The sequence below is a fragment of the Peromyscus maniculatus genome, chromosome 16 (genome assembly GCF_049852395.1).
Source record: "Peromyscus maniculatus bairdii isolate BWxNUB_F1_BW_parent chromosome 16, HU_Pman_BW_mat_3.1, whole genome shotgun sequence".
Taxonomy (NCBI): Eukaryota; Metazoa; Chordata; class Mammalia; order Rodentia; family Cricetidae; genus Peromyscus; species Peromyscus maniculatus.
Window position 1 is genome coordinate 53,769,684 of NC_134867.1, and position 19,422 is coordinate 53,789,105.

The 19,422-nt window shown below is 40.0% G+C and overlaps 1 protein-coding gene across 19 annotated transcripts in view; it reads right to left on the reverse strand.

Moving 5' to 3' along the window:
• Positions 1 to 19,422, reverse strand: part of Syne1 (spectrin repeat containing nuclear envelope protein 1) — a 484,186-nt gene that overhangs the window by 410,801 nt on the left and 53,963 nt on the right. Inside the window, exon 1 of one of the 19 annotated variants that reach the window (XM_015996791.2) lies at positions 6,250 to 6,304. The exons of the other annotated variants lie outside the window; for them this stretch is intronic. Within the exon in view, the coding sequence (XP_015852277.1) occupies positions 6,250 to 6,289 (40 nt within the window). The 5' untranslated portion in view covers positions 6,290 to 6,304. Of the gene's footprint in view, positions 1 to 6,249; positions 6,305 to 19,422 lie in introns of those variants that run through there. 19 annotated transcript variants of the gene reach the window in all.

A 19,422-nucleotide genomic window follows, 5' to 3' on the forward strand; every position in this document is an offset into this window, starting at 1 on the left:
TATGGGCTGGCCCTGGGGAGGGGATAGATTCCTTAGAGGTTGAGGGTGAGTCCTGAAGAAAGACTAATCTGGGAGCCTCAGCAAGACGGAGAATGAGTGGTTCTGCACTGAAGGACACAACCCAGCCTGTACCACGGGACGCCAGTTGTGTTAGCTCAGTGTTAGTCACTAATTCTAAAAGACAGAGAGGAAGGCAGCTCTCATTTGTTGCATGTCACATTAGAGACATTACACTCAGAGGGAATCAAACACTGCTTCCAGGTATGCTTGACCCCCAGAGACTAGCCCTTTGTCACCTGGAGACGCTGCCCCTTCCATTTATTTCAAAGTGAGCGATGTGTCGAAGGCTCTCTTTGTGTGTCTTGGAGCCAAACGAATGTAAACACATTGGGTGGTGCAAGAAAAAGGAGACAACCACACTTGCCAGTCAGGAGGCTGCTGGGTACATCAAGCTGTCCGAATCATCCAAACACATTAGCTTATTTACCACTTAGAATCTTTTCTTACTGATTTATACACTTCCTAAGTTGAACCAGCCATGCTTGCTGGACCTTTCCACACTCCGAGCCAGCCAATGCACCCTTCTGACGTCTCCCACCACAAAACACCAGCAGCTGCCCTCTCCCTGACCTCCACACTGCCACCCATCCACGTTTGGGGTTTCTATGTGGGAGACGCCAATCTCTCAGCTTATAAATGTAATCACCCAGGACAAATCAAAACGAAGGACTTGCCAAGGAGTGACATGTAGGTAGAATATGAACCAAAAATGTGCTTTTTCAAATTGTGTGTAGGTGTGCATGTGTGTGTGTGTGTGTGTGTGTGTGTGTGTGTGTGTCTTAAACCAGTTACTTTTCAAATCACCTGAGTTTGGGTAATAAGTAGAAAATAGTTATCCAAGAAGATGGAATTCCATGGATGCAGATGAGAGGTGAGAGACGGAAGCAATAGAATAAGAAATCACAGAAAGGGGTGATTAGCAGAACAGACATTCCTTAATAAAGAAACTGTATTGTATTTTTTGTTGAGACTTGATTGTCCTTTTCGTTATGGTCTTTGTGTTGATGTTATTCCTTTTGCCAAAGCATAAGAGTGCTTTTAAAAATCATATCCTTATATTCTCCCCCTAGCCCCAGTATTTTAATACTATTAAGTTTAGAAGGCATATTATTTCACAGAAATTCTAAATGATTAGAACCAAAGAAATCTTAACTGAAATTCTGCAAGAAAAAAACTCACATCAGTTGATAAATGTGTGACTAAGACTGTAAAATATGATCGAAGTACACACTATACTGGATGAAATTTCAGAGACTAAATAAATTAAAAGACTGTAAAAATTTGGCATATTTTTTGTGTATCCAATTAGCATATTCCACATTTTAACCAGTTCATGAGTAGATGGTGCATTTTATTTAAAAACCATAAATCTACTGCCAGGCGGCTGTGGCACATGCCTTTAATCCAGGCACTCAGGAGGCAGAGGCAGGCAGATCTCTGTGAGTTTGAGGCCAGCTTGTTCTATAGAGCAAGATCCAGGACAGGCACCAAAACTACACAGAGAAACCCTGTCTCAAAAAAACAAAACAAAACAAAACAAAACAAAACCATAAACCTGCAGCAGGAGCAGGCTTGTACTAGTATCAGAGCAGCAGAGGACTAGTGTGCCCATGTTTGTTTCCCAGTTAGAGGAACTGACTCAGCTACCTTTTTATGCCATGGATCCTGGCTTCAGGACTGTTCCAATGGACCCAGATCCAGGCCCACTGCAGCTGAGGCAGACTTTCATGGACTCAGCCAAAGGCCTACGCTGATACTAGGACAGGTGCTGTGGACTCACAGTTCAGAATACTTTCTGTAGACCCCATTGTCAGGTTCACCACAGTGGACAATAGCTCTGGCCCATCTCAATAGTACAAGAAAGTCCCTGGGTACCCAGATAACAGACCTGTATATGCCATGATCCAACCACCAGTCCATCGTGCTTTAAGACACCAGACACCTGCTTTAAAATACCTTTAGCTGGTTTGCCTATAATCCATGGACAGAATGACTGGTGGGTCAATAGTTTTGTCTGCAAAGGCTGGAATAGATGCCAGTCGCGTCAAATTCTCAGGCTCCAAGAGAAACCCAGAAGGTTCACAAATAGTCATATGACACCATCGAAGGAGCAAAATTAAGCAATAGTGATGAACTCTAAATACATGGAGATATATGAACTGCCTGACAAAGAATTCAAAGTATTTTTAAGGAAGAGATGTAGCTAGAGTTTTCCGGCCTTGCCCACAGTCAGGACAAATCTCTGTCACCCGCCAGTCTCACAGCCGCTCAGACCCAACCAAGTAAACACAGAGACTTGTATTGCTTACAAACTGTATGGCCGTGGCAGGCTTCTTGTTAACTGTTCTTATATCTTAAAGTAACGCATTTCTACAAATCTATACCTTGCCACGTGGCTCGTGGCTTACCAGCATCTTCACATGCTGCTTGTCCTGGCAGTGGCTGGCAGCGTCTCCTTCTGCCTTCCTGTTCTTTTATTTCTCCTCTGTTAGTCCCGCCTATACTTCCTGCCTAGCCACGACCAATCAGGTTTTATTTATTGACCAATCAGAGCAACTTGACATACAGACCATCCCCCAGTACAGCCAAGTGCAGACCATCTCAGACACCTGCACTCAGGCCCATGGTCCTAATCATCCTCTATGCAAACCTGCTGGGTAACGCCACAAGGAACCCAAGAAGGGCTCCCACAGGACATACATTAACATCCCACAGCAAAGAGATAAGAACTTTCCCAGCTGAGGGAGTTCATCACTTTTAGGTCTACCTTAAAGAAATGCTAAATGAGTTGTTCAAGTAGAAATAGAAAGACTCCGGTAGCATGAAGATATGAATAAGAAATTCAATGTAAAGCTAACAGTATAAGCAAAAAAAAATTTTATTTTATTTTTTTTTTTTTTTGGTTTTTGAGACAGGGTTTCTCTGTGTAGCTTTGCGCCTTTTCCTGGAACTCAGTTGGTAGCCCAGGCTGGCCTCGAACTCACAGAGATCCGCCTGGCTCTGCCTCCCAAGTGCTGGGATTAAAGGCGTGCGCCACCATCGCCCGGCAGTATAAGCAAATTTGGAACACTAGGTACTGTGATGACCATGTAAACAACTTTTAAGTAAAGCAAAAGCTAAAATCAAAAGTATTTAAGATAACTATGAGTATAATAATGTGATGATGGTTAAATAAAAGATGTAAATTGTGACATCAGTAAGAAAACATGGGAGAAGTTAAAGCATATTTTTAATACAGTCAAAGGTACAACTTTAGGATGTTTCATACAAATCTCATGTCACCCATGAAAGAAAAGATATATAGAATTTTTTGTACACAAAATATAAAGGTCATTGAAAACAATCAACTCCCAAGAGACAGAAGATGGAAAGAAGAGAAAGGGGGCTGCAATGCAGTCAAAAAACAATGGAGTGGGAGAAATAAGTCTTATTTACTAGTAACTTTAAACATATATAGGTTAACTAATTAAAATATATAGAATTCTGGGGACAGAATTAAAAGATTCTACACCAGAATAATTTAATGGCACACAGAGGCTGTAAGTGAAGGGGTAGATCAACAGATTCCAAGGAAATTGTAAATTAAAAAGATCAAAGGTTACTATATATGTATCAAACAACATAGACTTTAAGTCAGAAATGTCACATATTATTTAATGACAAGTAGTCATTAATTAATAGGCTATAACATAGCGTGTGTGCCTCGACATTGGAGTGCTTAAATATGTACAGCAAGTGCTATCAAAAACGAAAGTTGACATAGATTACAGTACAATAATAGTAGCAGAATTCAATACTTCACTTTCAGCAATAGACAGACCATCATGACAGGAAAGTAAAGAAATGGCAGAGTTGAAGAACATCTTAAACCATAAAAAATAAACTTTGAAAAATACGTTGATAACTGATGAGAAAAAAAAGACCAAAAGTGGATGAATCATACTAATTTCACATTGTCTTGTAAAGTTGTAATAATCAAATTGTATGGTTCTGGGATAGAAACTGGCACAAACAAGGGGCAGAATAGAAAACATGGGGGAAAAATCATGTAAAAGGCAGTGAGTTCATCTTTGACAAGGGCTAAGAGTACACAACGGAGAGGGCATCTCTTTAATAAAAGGTGCTATGAAAACAACGTTTATACATGGAAAAGAATAGATTGATTTGAACCTTAAATTACACAGAAAAAAATCAAATTTAAACGGGACAGGGATTTAAATATTCTGGATACCAAAGCCAGAAAACTACTAGAAGAACACATAAAGTAAAAAGCCTCTTGACATTGGTCAGAGCAATAATTTCCTAAGAGGCATTTCCCCATACCAAAAACCAAATGAGATTTTTATCAAGTGACAAAGCTCCAAAAATTCTGTTCAGCAAAAGTGAACAACTCACAGAGTGAAGAGTCAGCCTATGGGTGGGTTGTGTCCACAAACCATATATCTGATAAGGGGATAATATCTAAGATATACAAGAAATCAAACAACTCCAGAGTAAACAACATATAACTTCATGTAAAAGGGGTAATGAACTTGCCCAAATATTATTCAAAAAAAAGACACACAGGTAAAGAACAAAGAGATGAGAAAGATTCAACATCAAATCGTTAGAGGATATGAATAAAAACCACAATGAAATATTGATCTTGCATATGGAAGGGTGACTGTTACCAAATAACTAAAGAGAAGTGTCAAGAAAGATGTAAAGGAAAGGAAATGGCAATTTCTTGTGGGTGGAAATATAGCTCGGTGCAGCCATGATGGAGGAGAGTATAGAGGCTCTTCATGAAGTTGATAACTGAATGTCATATGATTGGACAATCTCAGCTCTAAGATACATCCTAAAGTTATGAAATCAGTACGTTAAAAAATGTCATGTTCATGTAGTATTACTTGTGTTATGCAAGTTTGTAATCAATTTAATTTTCCTCTAGTGGATAAATGGACAGATAAAACATCTATATGGATAATAGATTATTAATAGATGGTAGATAAATACCTAGAAGATAGATAGATTATAGATAAATAATAGATAAAAGATAGATAGATGATAATAATAGATGATAGGTAGATAGATAGATAGATAGATAGATAGATAGATAGATAGATAGATAGATAGATAGATAGATAGATAGATAGACAGACAGATAGGGATGTAGACAGGCAGATAGATGATAGATTCAGTATTATTCAGACTTCATAAAAGGTAAACCATCATTTGTGACATTTTGAAAGAAACTGAACAGTGTCGTGAAGAGCAAAATAAGTCAAATACAAAAAGGCAAAGACTATATCATTTTACTTATGTCTGGAATCTGAAGAAGCTGAATTCAAAAGGGGCAGAAGGAGGAATATAAGTTATCAAAACTGAGGTTTGAGGAACATGGAGATACACTGCTGTAAATATCCAAAGGATGAACAAGACCTGTCGATTTACAGCAAAAATGGTGAGCACAGACAGTAATTAATATTAGATGCTTGAAATTGGCAAGATTTTAAATATGTTCAGCACACACACCATAACTTTGCGAAGTGACAATATATTAATTATGTTGATATTGATAATCACTGTGTATGTTGATCAAAACGTCAAGTTGCATACATCATCTATATACAATTTATTCGACAGTTGAAACAGTAAACTTGGGGAAAAGAAATCAGGAAAAAATGAAGATATAATGAAATAGTTTCATTATATTCACATGAAGACATGAAATATGTCAAAACACTTAAAAGTTAAAGCCATTGTATAAGAAATAAAAAGGAAACAGATCCACAAAGAGACTATGACAATTTTTGTCCTGTGAGTCAGGTTTTAACAGCATCTTTGTTTATCAGTTTGAGGTATTCCTCATCTCTGCCAGAATGGCCAATCTTCCTGCACTGGTATCTTAGGTTTTAGACACCATTGAAGAATCATAGAAATTTTTGCTATTCAGGTTTTTATTACACATAGGAATTTTTTTTTAGTGTTCCAAAGCCATAAATACAATTAATATCATTCACTTCACTTCTATTCATTGGAATTTCAGATGCAATAATAATAAAAAAAATACTCAAACTTTCTGAGTTATTTTTAAGTCTACTCCAAGCATTCTTTATATTTTTTTTTGTAACTGTGAGTCAAGTTGAATTAGGAACCATGTACACACACACACACACCCATCCGAACAATCACAAGAAACAGTACCTTTGATAGCACCTGGAGTCTTGTAGTATGTTTTTCTCATATTCTGCCTATTTTACTGACTTTTGAAAGTTGCCTCAACTCAATCAGTATCTAAACCAAACACAGTTTTCACTAAGGGAACGCCAGCTTTCTTAGCAGCCCTCTCCCTCAAGGATCCCTATGGCAACCCGTCTGTCTGTGCAGGCATTCTATTCCCTCATTCCTCAGCCTTACCCCCTGCGCACAGACCAAATGCACCACTCCTGTGCCAGCCTTTCTGCCGGAGCTGTTTGCACATCAATTTATGAAAAATGCTTTAGCAGCATTTTCAGAGTAGAAAAAAAAGCCGGTTTCCATTGTATAATTCAGAACTCGGCTGTTTTTATGTTACGTTACGCTCTTAGTGTTAATTTGATTATGGCAATCACCACACAGTTAGTTTGTACAAGCATCAAATCACCACACTGCTCACCTTGGAGCACATGTTTTTTGTCAATTAAATCACAACAAAGCTAGAGAAAATAAAACATGAGTAACTTCTAAAGGTTTTATTTGTTTGTTTTACAGTAATCATTTAAATTAAATAAAAACACGAGGATTCTTGCTTTAGAAATATGTTCTCAATTTTAATTTTATACTATGGGAGGAGAAACAACATGAATTTTTTTGTAGACCATTATCATAATGCTGTTTAATTGATTTATATTTACACAGGCATAATAGGTTTGTTCTTAATTTCTTAAATAAACTTCCTGAATTTCCTACAAATATCTAACATGGACACACACATAAAAACTATGAGTAACCTATTTACTATGCAATTCGAGCAAGTTGGCGGGGTAAAAAAAAATGACTATATATTCAAAAATATATTAGAGCACTAATAGAGAGGTTTTACATTATTTGAGCATAGAAAGTGTCAGTTAAGAAAAGTCATATAAGAGGCAAGTGAAAAAGGTTCAAGGAGTGTTTAAAAGCTCTCTATAATACTGCCCAAGGCAGTTCAAGATCAGGCCACCAAATAAGACACATTCACAGATGTGTTGGTCTTTCTAGGACTCGAATAAAATAATCCCTTGACCTGAAACTTCCATGCAAAACAGGAATCAACCAGAACCTGATGGATATCTGTTACTCTGATGCCCTAACAAGATAGACCCAATTCATTTTCTTTTCCCACTTACAACAGTGATGCTTATTGTTATTATCAAGCTTGTAAATGCCCTGGAGTTCTTGAAATAAAATATGTTGACTATTACAGTGACTTATAGAAATGCAGCAGCTGGTCTTTGAACAAGCAGATGGAAGCCACACATTTTCTCAGTAGTAGATCTGCGGCTTTGGGAAGGCCACACATCTGACTCAGACTTGTAGCAGTGTCATTTACTGTGAGACTTTAAGAAAGTGAATAGACTCTTTATGCCGCAGTTTACCCATTTGGAAGAAAGATGTGCAAATAACATCCCAAGCCTCACAGAACCACTACAAAGATTTCACCTGATGTTTTAACATTTAATTTTTTGAGATTGATGTATATTTTATTTTATTCATGTGGGTCATTTTTCTGCATATAGGTCTGTGCAGCACATGCACGTGATACTTGTTGGAGGCAGATGAGGGTGTGAGATCCCCTTAGAGCTGGAGTACAAATAGTTGTCAGTCACCATGTGTGGGCTAGGAATTGAAGCTAGGTCCTCTACAGGAGCAGAAATGCTCTTAACTACTGAGCTGCTTCTCCAGCCCCTCACCTGATGTTTCATAGAAATGCTTTGTTCAGTCCTTCACCTTGATCCTGTTCCTTACTTGTTGTTATTCCTTCTTATTCTAGACTTCAGTTTATCTAATATCTGTCAGGAACACAGACCCCTGCTTTCTCAGAACTTGTTAGTGGAATATGCTTGAGCAAAGGCCGGCAAGCTCAGACATCTCTATAGGTCAGGAGAAGCCAGCATCTTTATTTAAGTGGCTCGTTATCCTCTATCCAAGAATCAGGGCTTCTTGGGAAGTTTTGACGTGCTAGCATTCATTACATGAGCAAATCTGAACCATGATGCTTCCTTTATCCTAATATGTTCAGAGCAAAGAAACTGAGAATCTCAGAACCACCCAGAAACCTTAAGGGCAATGTGCCTCGTTGCGTGTGCACCCCCAAGGGGGCAGCCTTTGTCTTCTGGAGTAGCCAGTTTACAGGCAGTGAGAAGATGGACTTGGGACTCTTCCGTGTTCGCTGTCAGGGTTAGTTCATCTTTTCCGCTATGTCTCTCCCCATCCAATGTCAACATCATCCACACCGACTCTTCAACCTTATTATTATTTTCAGCCCCACTTGAATTTAATGAAGAACCCTCTCCTAAAGAGACAAAGGTTGAGCAACTTGGAAAACACTCTTCTGTTGCTTTACAGTCACACCATCGTCCCAGTGAAGACGTGTCTGAGAAACGGAAAGACGATCTGGGAGTTTCGCTCCTTTCAGATTTCTCATTCAAGCTCCATCTTCGTTTGGTGATTAGCTACTTAGTGCTAGGGGAGGGCTGTGGGAGTGAACAGTGACATTTTAAAGGACTACTGTCTGGGTGTCATGGTGGGAAGAGACACAAGGGTGAGGAGAAAAAGGAAGGTACAGAATCTGCAGTCAGCATCCCTGAACGCCCAGTTTTACAAAAACTTTAGAAAACTCTTTTTTCTTCAACAAACAGCAGTACATCTAAGTGTGTATGGGGGAGGGCGAGAATTAATCAGCAGGAGCCCATTTCCTCACCAAATTGCCTTCCAACACAGAACACTGAGGTATATTTGCTAATTATAAATTGAGCATCTCTACCCATGACGAAAAGCAGTGAGAAAGAGCTTGGAAAGACCCAGGGTTTGGAGGAAGCTACTGGTTTGTTTTATAATAACCTGCTCTTTCTTTTCAAACTGTAGTGAGCAACCAACTTGTCCTTCCCTTTTATTTTCGGTTTGCGGGGCTTCAAGGGTGGCGTTTCTTTTCAGGGAGAAATAATAGCAACTTCGAGACACTGTTACCATTTAGGAAATAGCAGTAGCAGGGGAGCCGGGCTGAGAGGAGGCACGGGGGAGACAGGAAGATTGGGGAGCAGCAAAATATAGATTCCGAGGCAATTTCTGTCTAACCTACCACCTTTCAAATGACATAAAAGCACAGCTAAAGTAGGAACTTGGCACCGAGCCTCCGGTTTACGGTGCTGCCAGATAAGGCTTAGCGGAGTCCTTCAAGGGTGTGTGGATGCCAAACAGACAAGAGGCAGGAAGAGAAACCACAAATGAACTTCCAGCAAGGTGTCTTTGGAGTATTACTCCACAATGAACCTCACTAACAATAGTGGCTGCAGAAGGGACTCTATCACTCAAGTGTATAATCTCAGAGGTTAAAAACCACTGCCCAAGCTCCGCTTTCTGTGCCTCCCAAGAGAGCATCTTCTATCTTTCCCACACATTATTTGAAACATTGACTTTTAACATTTTTTTAGAGTATATACCATAACATTTTGACACATACACTCATATAAAGTGTGAAATGTTGAGTAAAATCAGGCATTACTTATTTTTTATGTATATTAAGAGGACCTGAAATCTACTTGGAAAAATTTCAGTGCATTAATACGTTATTAGTAGTATTATTATCATCATCATTATTATTATTTGGATTAAGATACAGTTTCTTTGTGTGCCCCCTAGCTGTCCTGGAACTTACTCAGTAGAACAGGCTGTCCTGGAACTCATAGAGTTCCACCTGCCTCTGCCTCCCAAGTGCTGGAGTTAAAAGCATGTACAATCACTGCCCGGCTGCATTAATATGTTATTAGCAATAGTCAACAAAATGAACCTTAGATCTATAGACCACTCATCCTATTGTCCCACATTATTAGAAGTTAGCACCCTATGGCCCAAGCTTTCCTGTGTTATCCTCTCCACATGCCCTTGGTAACCACTGTTTTATTTATGCAGAAATTCTATTTGTTCAGGAATTTATGCAACATTTTTCCTATATCTGGTAATTTCATTTGGCATAAAATTATTCAGGTTCACCCATGTTTTTGAAAGTAGCTGATTTTCTTTTGTAAACACTGAATAATAGTGATATGTGTATATATGTATATATACATATGTATGTATATATATATATATATATATATATATTTACAATGTCATGATACCCTTATTCATTAAGCCATATGGATGGATGGTCTGACATTAACTTTTTAATCATGCTATTTAATGGAACACAATTTCTTTTTTCAAAATAGCATAAACTTGAACACCATTTCCTTAACGTATTACTGCTAGAATTTTCATAATCTTAACAGTAAAGTTTTATTGGACAAATCTAGCAGATGCTCTGATGTCAGTACCCAGGGGAGATCATTTGAAAGTGCCTATGAACCCTTTTGTCTCCATTCTTACTCAAACTCTCTCTACTATCTACTGAATCGAAGGCAACAGAAAAAAGTTAAGAGGATGAAAGAATGTTTTTTTAATGTCATGATGATTTTAGCTCCAAACTCCCATGTTATCTGAAATGGCAGCTAGTTATTACAGCAGAAAATTGGCATGTATTGAGTGTGTGTGTGTGTGTGTGTGTGTGTGTGTGTGTGTGTGTGTGTGTGTATCAAATCCCAAAAGTAAAATGTGATTATAAAGCAAAGAGAGCTTTTTTGGTGTTCTATGAAGGTAAGAGGAGAAGCAAGACTCCCCTCCACGCACCACACACACCATGATGATCATCTTAGATCTGAAAGGTGAAATAAGGGGATGACTCGACTACACTTCTTCTACCAAGTATTAAAAGACATGAAAATGTATATTTATTCCTTGGCACTTTGTGATAGTGGAGGGAGAACATGCCATGGAACAGAATGGAATGCAGAGTCCAGAGTGACAATTTGGTCTATCTCAACAGGGAAGAAGATCACTAAAGAATGATTCTGGCATGAGGGTTCAGGTGAGGGTGGAGTCGGGGGGCAGGGTACTAAGAGAGCCAACTGGAAAGGAGGTCATTTCAGGGCCAGGTAGAAAGCTGGTGAAAGGAAAACTCCCAGGAATCTACAAGGATGACCCCAGCAAGGACTCCTAGTAAAAGGGGATACATAGCCTGAACTGGCCACCTCCTGTGAGCAGGCAAGACCTCCAGTCTGTTCTGCCTATGGGATAAAGGTTGACACGGAGATTGTGGGAGTGGATAACCAATGGTTGCTCCAGCCTGAGACCCAGGCCAAGAGAGTGAGCCCACCCCTGATGCTGCCTGGGGTGCCAGGACCCACAGGCTGGATGACCCAGAGACCGAGGATAAAACCTAACACTACTGAAGAAAAAAAAATGTCAGTGAAATGATGCTTAATGACATTCTGCTATACTCATAGTTGATGGCTAGCCCAACTGTCATCAGAGAGGCTTCATGCAGGAAGTGATAGAAACAGATGCAGAGACCCACAGCCAAACATTAGGCCAAGCTCAGGGAATGCTGCTGAAGAGAGGAAGGAAGAATTGTAGGAGCCAGAGGGGTCAAGGACATCACAAGAAAACCCACAGAACAGAATCAACTAACCTGGGCTCACAGGAGCTCACAGAGACTGAATTGACAACCAGGGAGCCTGCATGGGACTGACCTAGGCACTCTGTGTATATGTGACAGTTGTGTAGCTCAGTCTTTCTGTGGGACTCCTAACAGTGGGAGCAGGGGTTATCTCCGACTCTTTTAGGAGCTTTTGGGATTGTATTTCTCATTGAGGGAAGCCAAGATAGGAGCTCAAGGCAGAAGACTGAAGCAGAGACCAGCAGATGGAAGCTTCTCTCTGGCTTGCTTGGTTTGCTCAGCTGCCTTTGGTTATACAGCCGCATCCTACCTGTGCAGGGATGATCGATGCCGGGGATGTCATACATATAAAGGCAAATGTATAGGGAAATATTTACCAAAATAGAAGCTAAAAACTTAAATAAAGTCAATGAAGAAAAACCTTTAAAACCCATTACATTGCTAATATATAAACCGGCAGTTCACAAAAAGAATTTTAAAATTTGTGAAATAAAGCTTGACGTGACTGAAGTTAAAAATAGGGATTGAAGCAGTGAAATATGCATAGCATCACAGGGAATTTTTGAACATAGAGATTTTTTGAACATCAAAGAGCTTCTATTTCTAAAATCCAGAACGTTGTTGATTCATCAGTGGCTCTCAAAAATACCTGGGTCAGCATCATTGGTATCACCAGGAAACTGGTGAGAGAAATCACAGGCACTAAAGTAGCCTTCAGCATCGGATACGCCATCCACATTGGAAAGATTCCCAGGATGATGAGCTAGAAAGATAGTTGTGTCGGAAACGTGCATGCTATGCAAGCTTGAGGACCTGAGTTCAAATCCCCAGCACCCATGTGAGAAGCTGGATATGATTGTGCACACCTGTAATCCTAGTGTGTGTAAAGAGACAAGAGGATCATTGATGTTCATTGCCTAGCTAGTCTCCATCTAGTTTAGTGAGAGACCCTGACTCAGTACCTAAGAGGGAGAGCAACTGAGGAGACCCGACATCAACTTCTGGTCTCCACATGCCCATGCACATACATTCATGTTCACCTGCACACACATACACACACACACACACACACACACACACACACACACACACACACACACAAAGTCACAAGTGAATTTTATGCATAATAAAGTTTGAGGATCACTTCATGGATTGTATGCAATAGGAAGTTCTGTGAATGTAGCAGCAGTTATCAGGCTATGACTCTTTCTCCCTCCACTCCTTAGTACCAACTCTTTCTGCTTCCTCCTGTAAATTATGAATATTACCAACATCTGCCTCATAATGATATCATTATGGCCCTGGAATTAATAATTGAAATGCACACATTAAACAACAAAAAAAGCACTTTTAATCATAAAGGTCAGAGACCCTCTTAAAAGTTGCTACTAATAACATAAAAGGCACACTATTGAAAGCAATGAATGGCTTCGTACATCTGTAGCAGCAACGGAAAAGTAGGTCACAATGGTGTTTGATTATGTTGAAATGACTAGGGGGAAGAGCAAGGTGGGATTAAAAAGTAAATATATACAAATCACATGAGGTGTATTTCTCAAGTAATTCTGACAATGCAAGTCTACACACTTAGCTCATTCACACAGAGATCTCTTGGGAGAAGACTCTGGAAGTGTGAGTTCTTATGCTCATCTAAACTGAGTTAGAATAGGAACTACCTCTCTCTAAGAGCAAGCTGGTGTTCACTTGACTTGTATCTGCTGATAAAATATCTTCAAGGAATAGAAAAAGTAGTAGAACACACTATGATGTCATAAACAGGCTTTCATTAAGTGACCTGCCATCCATTGCAATCTTAGCCTGTCATGGAGATGTGCTCTTAGTGAGTTTAGTCTAATTAATTACTTGTTGGATTTATACTTTACTGAACAACATGACTTTAAAACCAAAAAAATAAAAAATAAAATCAGTCTAGAAATTATCTCACTCTTGTCTAGACCGTCTGACAGCTTCCCTAAATTCTTCAGTGGGTTGTTGTTAATACAATCTAAATAAATTATCATAAGTTCAAAGCAAAAGAAATGAAAACCACAATCATATGTCTGTTTTTGCTCCTCTATTCCACACTGAATAATACAGAAATTAAAGTACTGATACTTTGTGTTCATCGTGTAGACATGTGATGGTCTAAAACACATCAAAATATTTTTTTGTTATGCTTCCCAACACTCCTCTGACGCTCTTTCTTCTACCCCTAAGTTTGACTTTCATGTCAACAGCTTACTCAGTCTAGCCTGTCTTTTGAGTCTGATAGACAGGAAGTTGCTAGGTCCATATATCAAACCAGAGGTTGCCAAAGACCAAAGTGGATAGCCAGCTTAGCCCAACTGAAGAGGCCCAACCAGTCCTTGTCACTGGAGACTGGACTCAGGGAGGCCATCTTGGGTCTCTGGCTTCATAGTGCTGGGTTATTCTGATCCTTCAGTCAGAATAACTTTGGGATGGGTGTACTCCTGCTCCCACAGGAATTCAGATTTTCTCTAGAAACCTTCAACAGGAGCAAGTGAAACAATGAACCGCTGCTCCTTCTACAGGCCCACCCAGGGAGTTGTCCAGGAAGGGACAAAAACGTGGCAGAAAGCTTTCTGCAGTCACTCTCCTTGGTGAAGAGAAGACAATGGTGAAATCTGTGCCCACAGCATCATGGAGGATGGCAGTAAAAGGAACATCTTCCCTGGACCATTTTCTCCAAAGGACCCAAAGATGGAAGTATTCGCTTGACACTACCACTTTGCTGAGATTCAAGAACAGGCGGACCAAGGAAGACATGTCTCCCATTGGAAAACAAGAAGGGAAGGACCTTGGCTCAGAGACGAAACTGCTGTCTCAAAACTATTTACCCTGGCTTTATTTTTCATCCTGGAGAAATACAGAGATGGTTTCCATTCGACAATTCTATCTCACTGACCTAATTTCAGTCAATACAACACTAAACACTTTCTTGCAGTGTGGTCCTGCGGGTCCTTGCAAACCAAGGGATTGGAAATAGTCCCTTCTGCTTTGGTATTTGTTTTGTTTGTTTGATTGATTGATTTTGTTCTCTGGGGCTGTTTAAAGCCAGAAAACACCACACATAATTCTAGTCTTGCTCAAACAAACAAACAAACAAAAAACACCTTTGGCAGTGTGTTCTCCCAGAAAAGCAAGAGATTCTTTAGAGAATGGGACCAAACATCTGTATAGACTCCTGGGGTGCCAGCAACCATGAGCTCCACATCTGCAATGCTTAGGAGGCATTTCTAGAAGAAGAGTAGAACATACACACACACACACACACACACACACACACACACACACACACACACACACATATATATATATATTAATCCCACCGAAAGGAGCAATGTTGGTCAGAGAGTTGGCTCAGCAATTAACGACACTTGCTGCCAAGTCTGATGACATGCCTTCAATCCCAGGACCCACAGAGTAGGAGAGAAACTGACTTCTGCATGTTTTCTGTTCTGTAACCTACACACGCATGCCAAGGAATACTCATACCCACATGTGCAGGCACATGCATATATACATATACTAAACAAATAAATGAAAAAACACAAAAAGAAGAACGCTTCTTATCTTTTCTTATTATGAGACGCAAACGTGACTGCTTGGCGAAACCCATGGCTGTAAAGTGTCCACACAGACAGGGAAGAAAGTCTCAGAAACACAACTGGTTTACTATGGCTGTATTTGAATTGGATCCATTACTGGGAGAGGGGGAGTAGCTTCATTTTATTGTCCTAAGTTTTCAGAAAGGGTAGCATGTGACTAAACTTAGTTTTAAATTGTTACCTGCTTTCTGGCAATATGCAACTCATTTGTTATTTAGAATGGATTTTTAAAAACAGATGATGCTAGCCTACTCATCCCCACGGGGTTTCTAACTGTCCTTTCCAAGAGATCAACCTGCCTATAGGCACAAGAACTAGACTTTTTCCTTTCACCTTTTCAGGTAAGGGTGGGGTGGGGCAGCTTCCTACCACTCTTGGACTGTCCTTTTGCCTTGAGCATTTGAGAAGACAAGTAGAAATTATATTTTTATACCACTCCTAAATCGAATTACTGAAGGTATTTGACTCTTTTTCTGTGTGTAAATACGTTGTTTCATATCTATATATTATTTATTATATAGATTAATATATATTATTTATATACAGATACAAAACAACAGACATAGATATAAGATATGTATCATACATATTTATATATACACATATATATCCATATGTGTGTGCAGGTATTCATCTTGTGAACCCATGGAGGCCAGAAGTCAACATCTGGGGTCTTCTTCTCTCACTCCAACCTTATTTTGGAGAGCTTTTCTCTATGAACTGATTGGCTGGAGTGGCTCACAACAACCCCAGAGAACCTCCTGTCTCTGCTCCAGTGTTGGGATTACAGGCAAGCACCACCCCACCCTGCTTTTTAAGTGAGTGCTGGGGATCTTGAATTTAAGTCCTCATGTTTACGCCACAAACACAAAACCTGGCTGGTGTTTCTATTGTCATGACGGAACACTCAGTATTTCTGGGACATTGCAACCAAGCTGATGCTTGTTACAAAGTTATGCAAATAGAAACATCTACAAATGAAAATGTGTTTCTACTTTTGTCTATATCGTCCTCAGATCTTTGCTTCTTTTCCGGATCCTCGTTTAACGATAGCCCCATTAATTGTCACAGAGCTCAATCCTAGAGGCCTTCCTCTTTTGTAAAAAAAAAAAAAAAAAAAAAAAAAAAAAAAAAAAAAATGTTCATTTCTTACTCTTAATGGGAGAGATTCAAACTGAAAGGCCTTCAAGGGAAATAAACAGAATAAAGGAATTCCCCTCATTGAGCTAAAAACTGTAGTGCTTTTATGGATTAAGAAATAATTCCAGGGTTCATGAACTGTCCAATGTCACAAAACCAGTTAGTCACAGAAAGCCATAAATGAAGTCCATCATTGCCCACACCCAGAAGTTCCTTCCTTTGACACTGGAAAGACTGACCATGGAAAAAGTCTTTCAATTTACCTTCTGCTAGGGGAAGAAGAGACACCGCATGGGAGAAATGGAGTTCCAGAGAGTTAATGTAAAGCCCCAAAATGTTAGTATAAAACTGGCTCCCTGATTTTGCTTCCCGATGTTTTGTGCTAAGTAGGTGATGTGTGTTGGCGTTTTCTGGTCATTTCTCTTACTAGAGAGAGGGCACGGACTGTAAAAGCTGTATCAGTCACGAGTGCTGGGACAGGAAGCTGCTTTGGGTCCAATAAACATTTCAGGAATAAACAGTGAGTGGAGAAGGCAGGTCTATGAGTCACTTGCACAACAGTGCCAACTACTCTAATTAGGCAACACCTCCTGTTTGCCTGGGGCCATGGAAGACAAAGGAGAAGCTGCTGGGGGAGAAAGGGATACTTTCTGGGGATGAGGCACTGGACAGATTCTCTGTTGATAGAACAATTCTGGTTAGAGTTCCCAAAGAGGGGATAAGCACCCCGAGTAGATGGCACAGTGAGTGGATTCTGTTTCTTATAACGTCTCTTGTCACCACTGGCCCCTTTTTAGTCAGTTTCTAAGTTTTGATTTAATGATTAATGGTAGAGAAGCTTCTAGAACTCATCTTCAAGAAATGCTGACAACCTGACTTTAGCATTCTTCCTGTCCCTACCTCCAACCCCACCTCCTCAGTGCTGGAATTACAAGTGTGTATGGCCATGCTCACCTTCTTACATGGGTTCTGGGAATTTGAACTCAAGCCCTCTTTGCTTTTATAGCAAAAGTTTTGCCCACTGGGCCATCCTCCCAGCCCAGAAATAAAACCTTTGAAAGGGCAAACACATGGGAGCTGGAGAGGTAGCTCAGTGGTTAAGAGTACTGGCTGCTCTTGCAGAAGACCTTGGTTCTAATCTCAGCACTTGTATGGTGTCTCACAATAGGCCATAAGACTTGTTCTAGAGGATCTGGTGCTCGTTGTTGGCCTCTGCGGGCACCAGGGACTATGTGGTGCACATACAAATATGCAGTCAAACACCCAGTACATGTAAAATATGTATAAATCTTTTTTAAAAAGCATTAGAAATATTCTACCAAGCTCTGAGTCAACTTTACTAGTTATACATTCTGCATATATATGTATATATATGTGTGTGTATATATATATATATATACACATATATGCATATATATATATGGAGAGAGAGAGAGGGGCCCAGGTGTGTAGGAATCCCTTGCATCCAGCCATGAAGTGAACACTGACACCACTTAGTTATCCTTTAACGATTATCTTTGAGCTTCAGTATGAAAAAAAAATGAAGAAGAAAGACGTGGAGAAACCAAGCTGGTCCTCAGCTGGAAGCTTCATCCCTATTGACTATCTCCCATAACGCTGAAAGATGCTACCTATGCATGCCACTGGAAGAGAGAACTTGTGCAGCTGAGAACCTTGAAAGTTACAAGCACGACAGGCCTGGCACAGTGGCATGAATGTCATGGGTGTAACCACCTTTCTGATTGGATTGAAGGCTCACTCTGTGAATTGAAACCTATGCCTGGTGCTATTATTGGCCAAGAGCCTGTGGTTGGACAGGTTATAGGCTCTAAGAGAGAACCTACTACTATCACTCTGCTAAACGGACATACTCTTAAACCAAAACAGACTGCCAATGGCTGAGCATTATATTCATAGGTTAGTGCATCTGTCAATCATCACAAAATTTTCCTTTTACAGTAGATAGTCATTAACTTAGAGACCCACTGCTGGTCAGGGTACAGAGAATAAGAGACTTGGGACACACAGCTGTAGAGACATCTATATCACAACCCTCCTCCCAAGGCTAGGACATCATAGTAGATGAGGAAAAAAGACTATTAGAGCCAGTATGGAGGATGACTGTTAGATAACAGAAAAAAGGAATAATCCTTGGCATCATTCTTCCTTAAACAGAGGTACAAAGACTGTATCAAAACATTATCTACAATAACTCCCTATTCGGTATGTAAATCATATGCCTGAATGACAGTAGTCTGCATAGTTGAGCATTTTCCCCTCTGGTTCCCATATACATGCTACTTGTTTTCAGTACAGAAAAACTGATAGAGGTCCTGAAGGACACCTTCAAGGAGAGCAAAATGATAAGCTCTAGGTCCCGTGGAAGAGAGACCTTGCCACAAAAGTAAGATGAAGACTGAGGAAGAGACCCAATGTCTGTCACTAATTCCACAAGCATGAACAGGTAAGCACCCACCTACCAATAACCATATGCATACATACACACACACACACATACACACACCACATAAAATAGCTTATCTCTTTGCAGTATAACATTGGGAAAGCCTTTATCAAATCAGTCTCCTTTGGATGATTCAGCTAGACTGAGGGCCAGCAAGCAGCCCTTCAGTTCTGCCTGTCTCCATCCCCCTAACCCCAAGGTTGTAGGTACCCATGCCTGATGTTTTCCATCGATGCAGGGAATCTTATCTCAGGTCCTCAAGTTTTCATAGGAAGCTCTTTACCTACTGAGCCATCCTCCCCCCAGCCCAGAGGAAAAAATCTTAAAAGGTACATCCTTCTTAATGTTCTGGGCTGAATCATATTTCTCTAGATTTATATCTATCAAAAGGTGGTTCTGGGCTAGTGTGG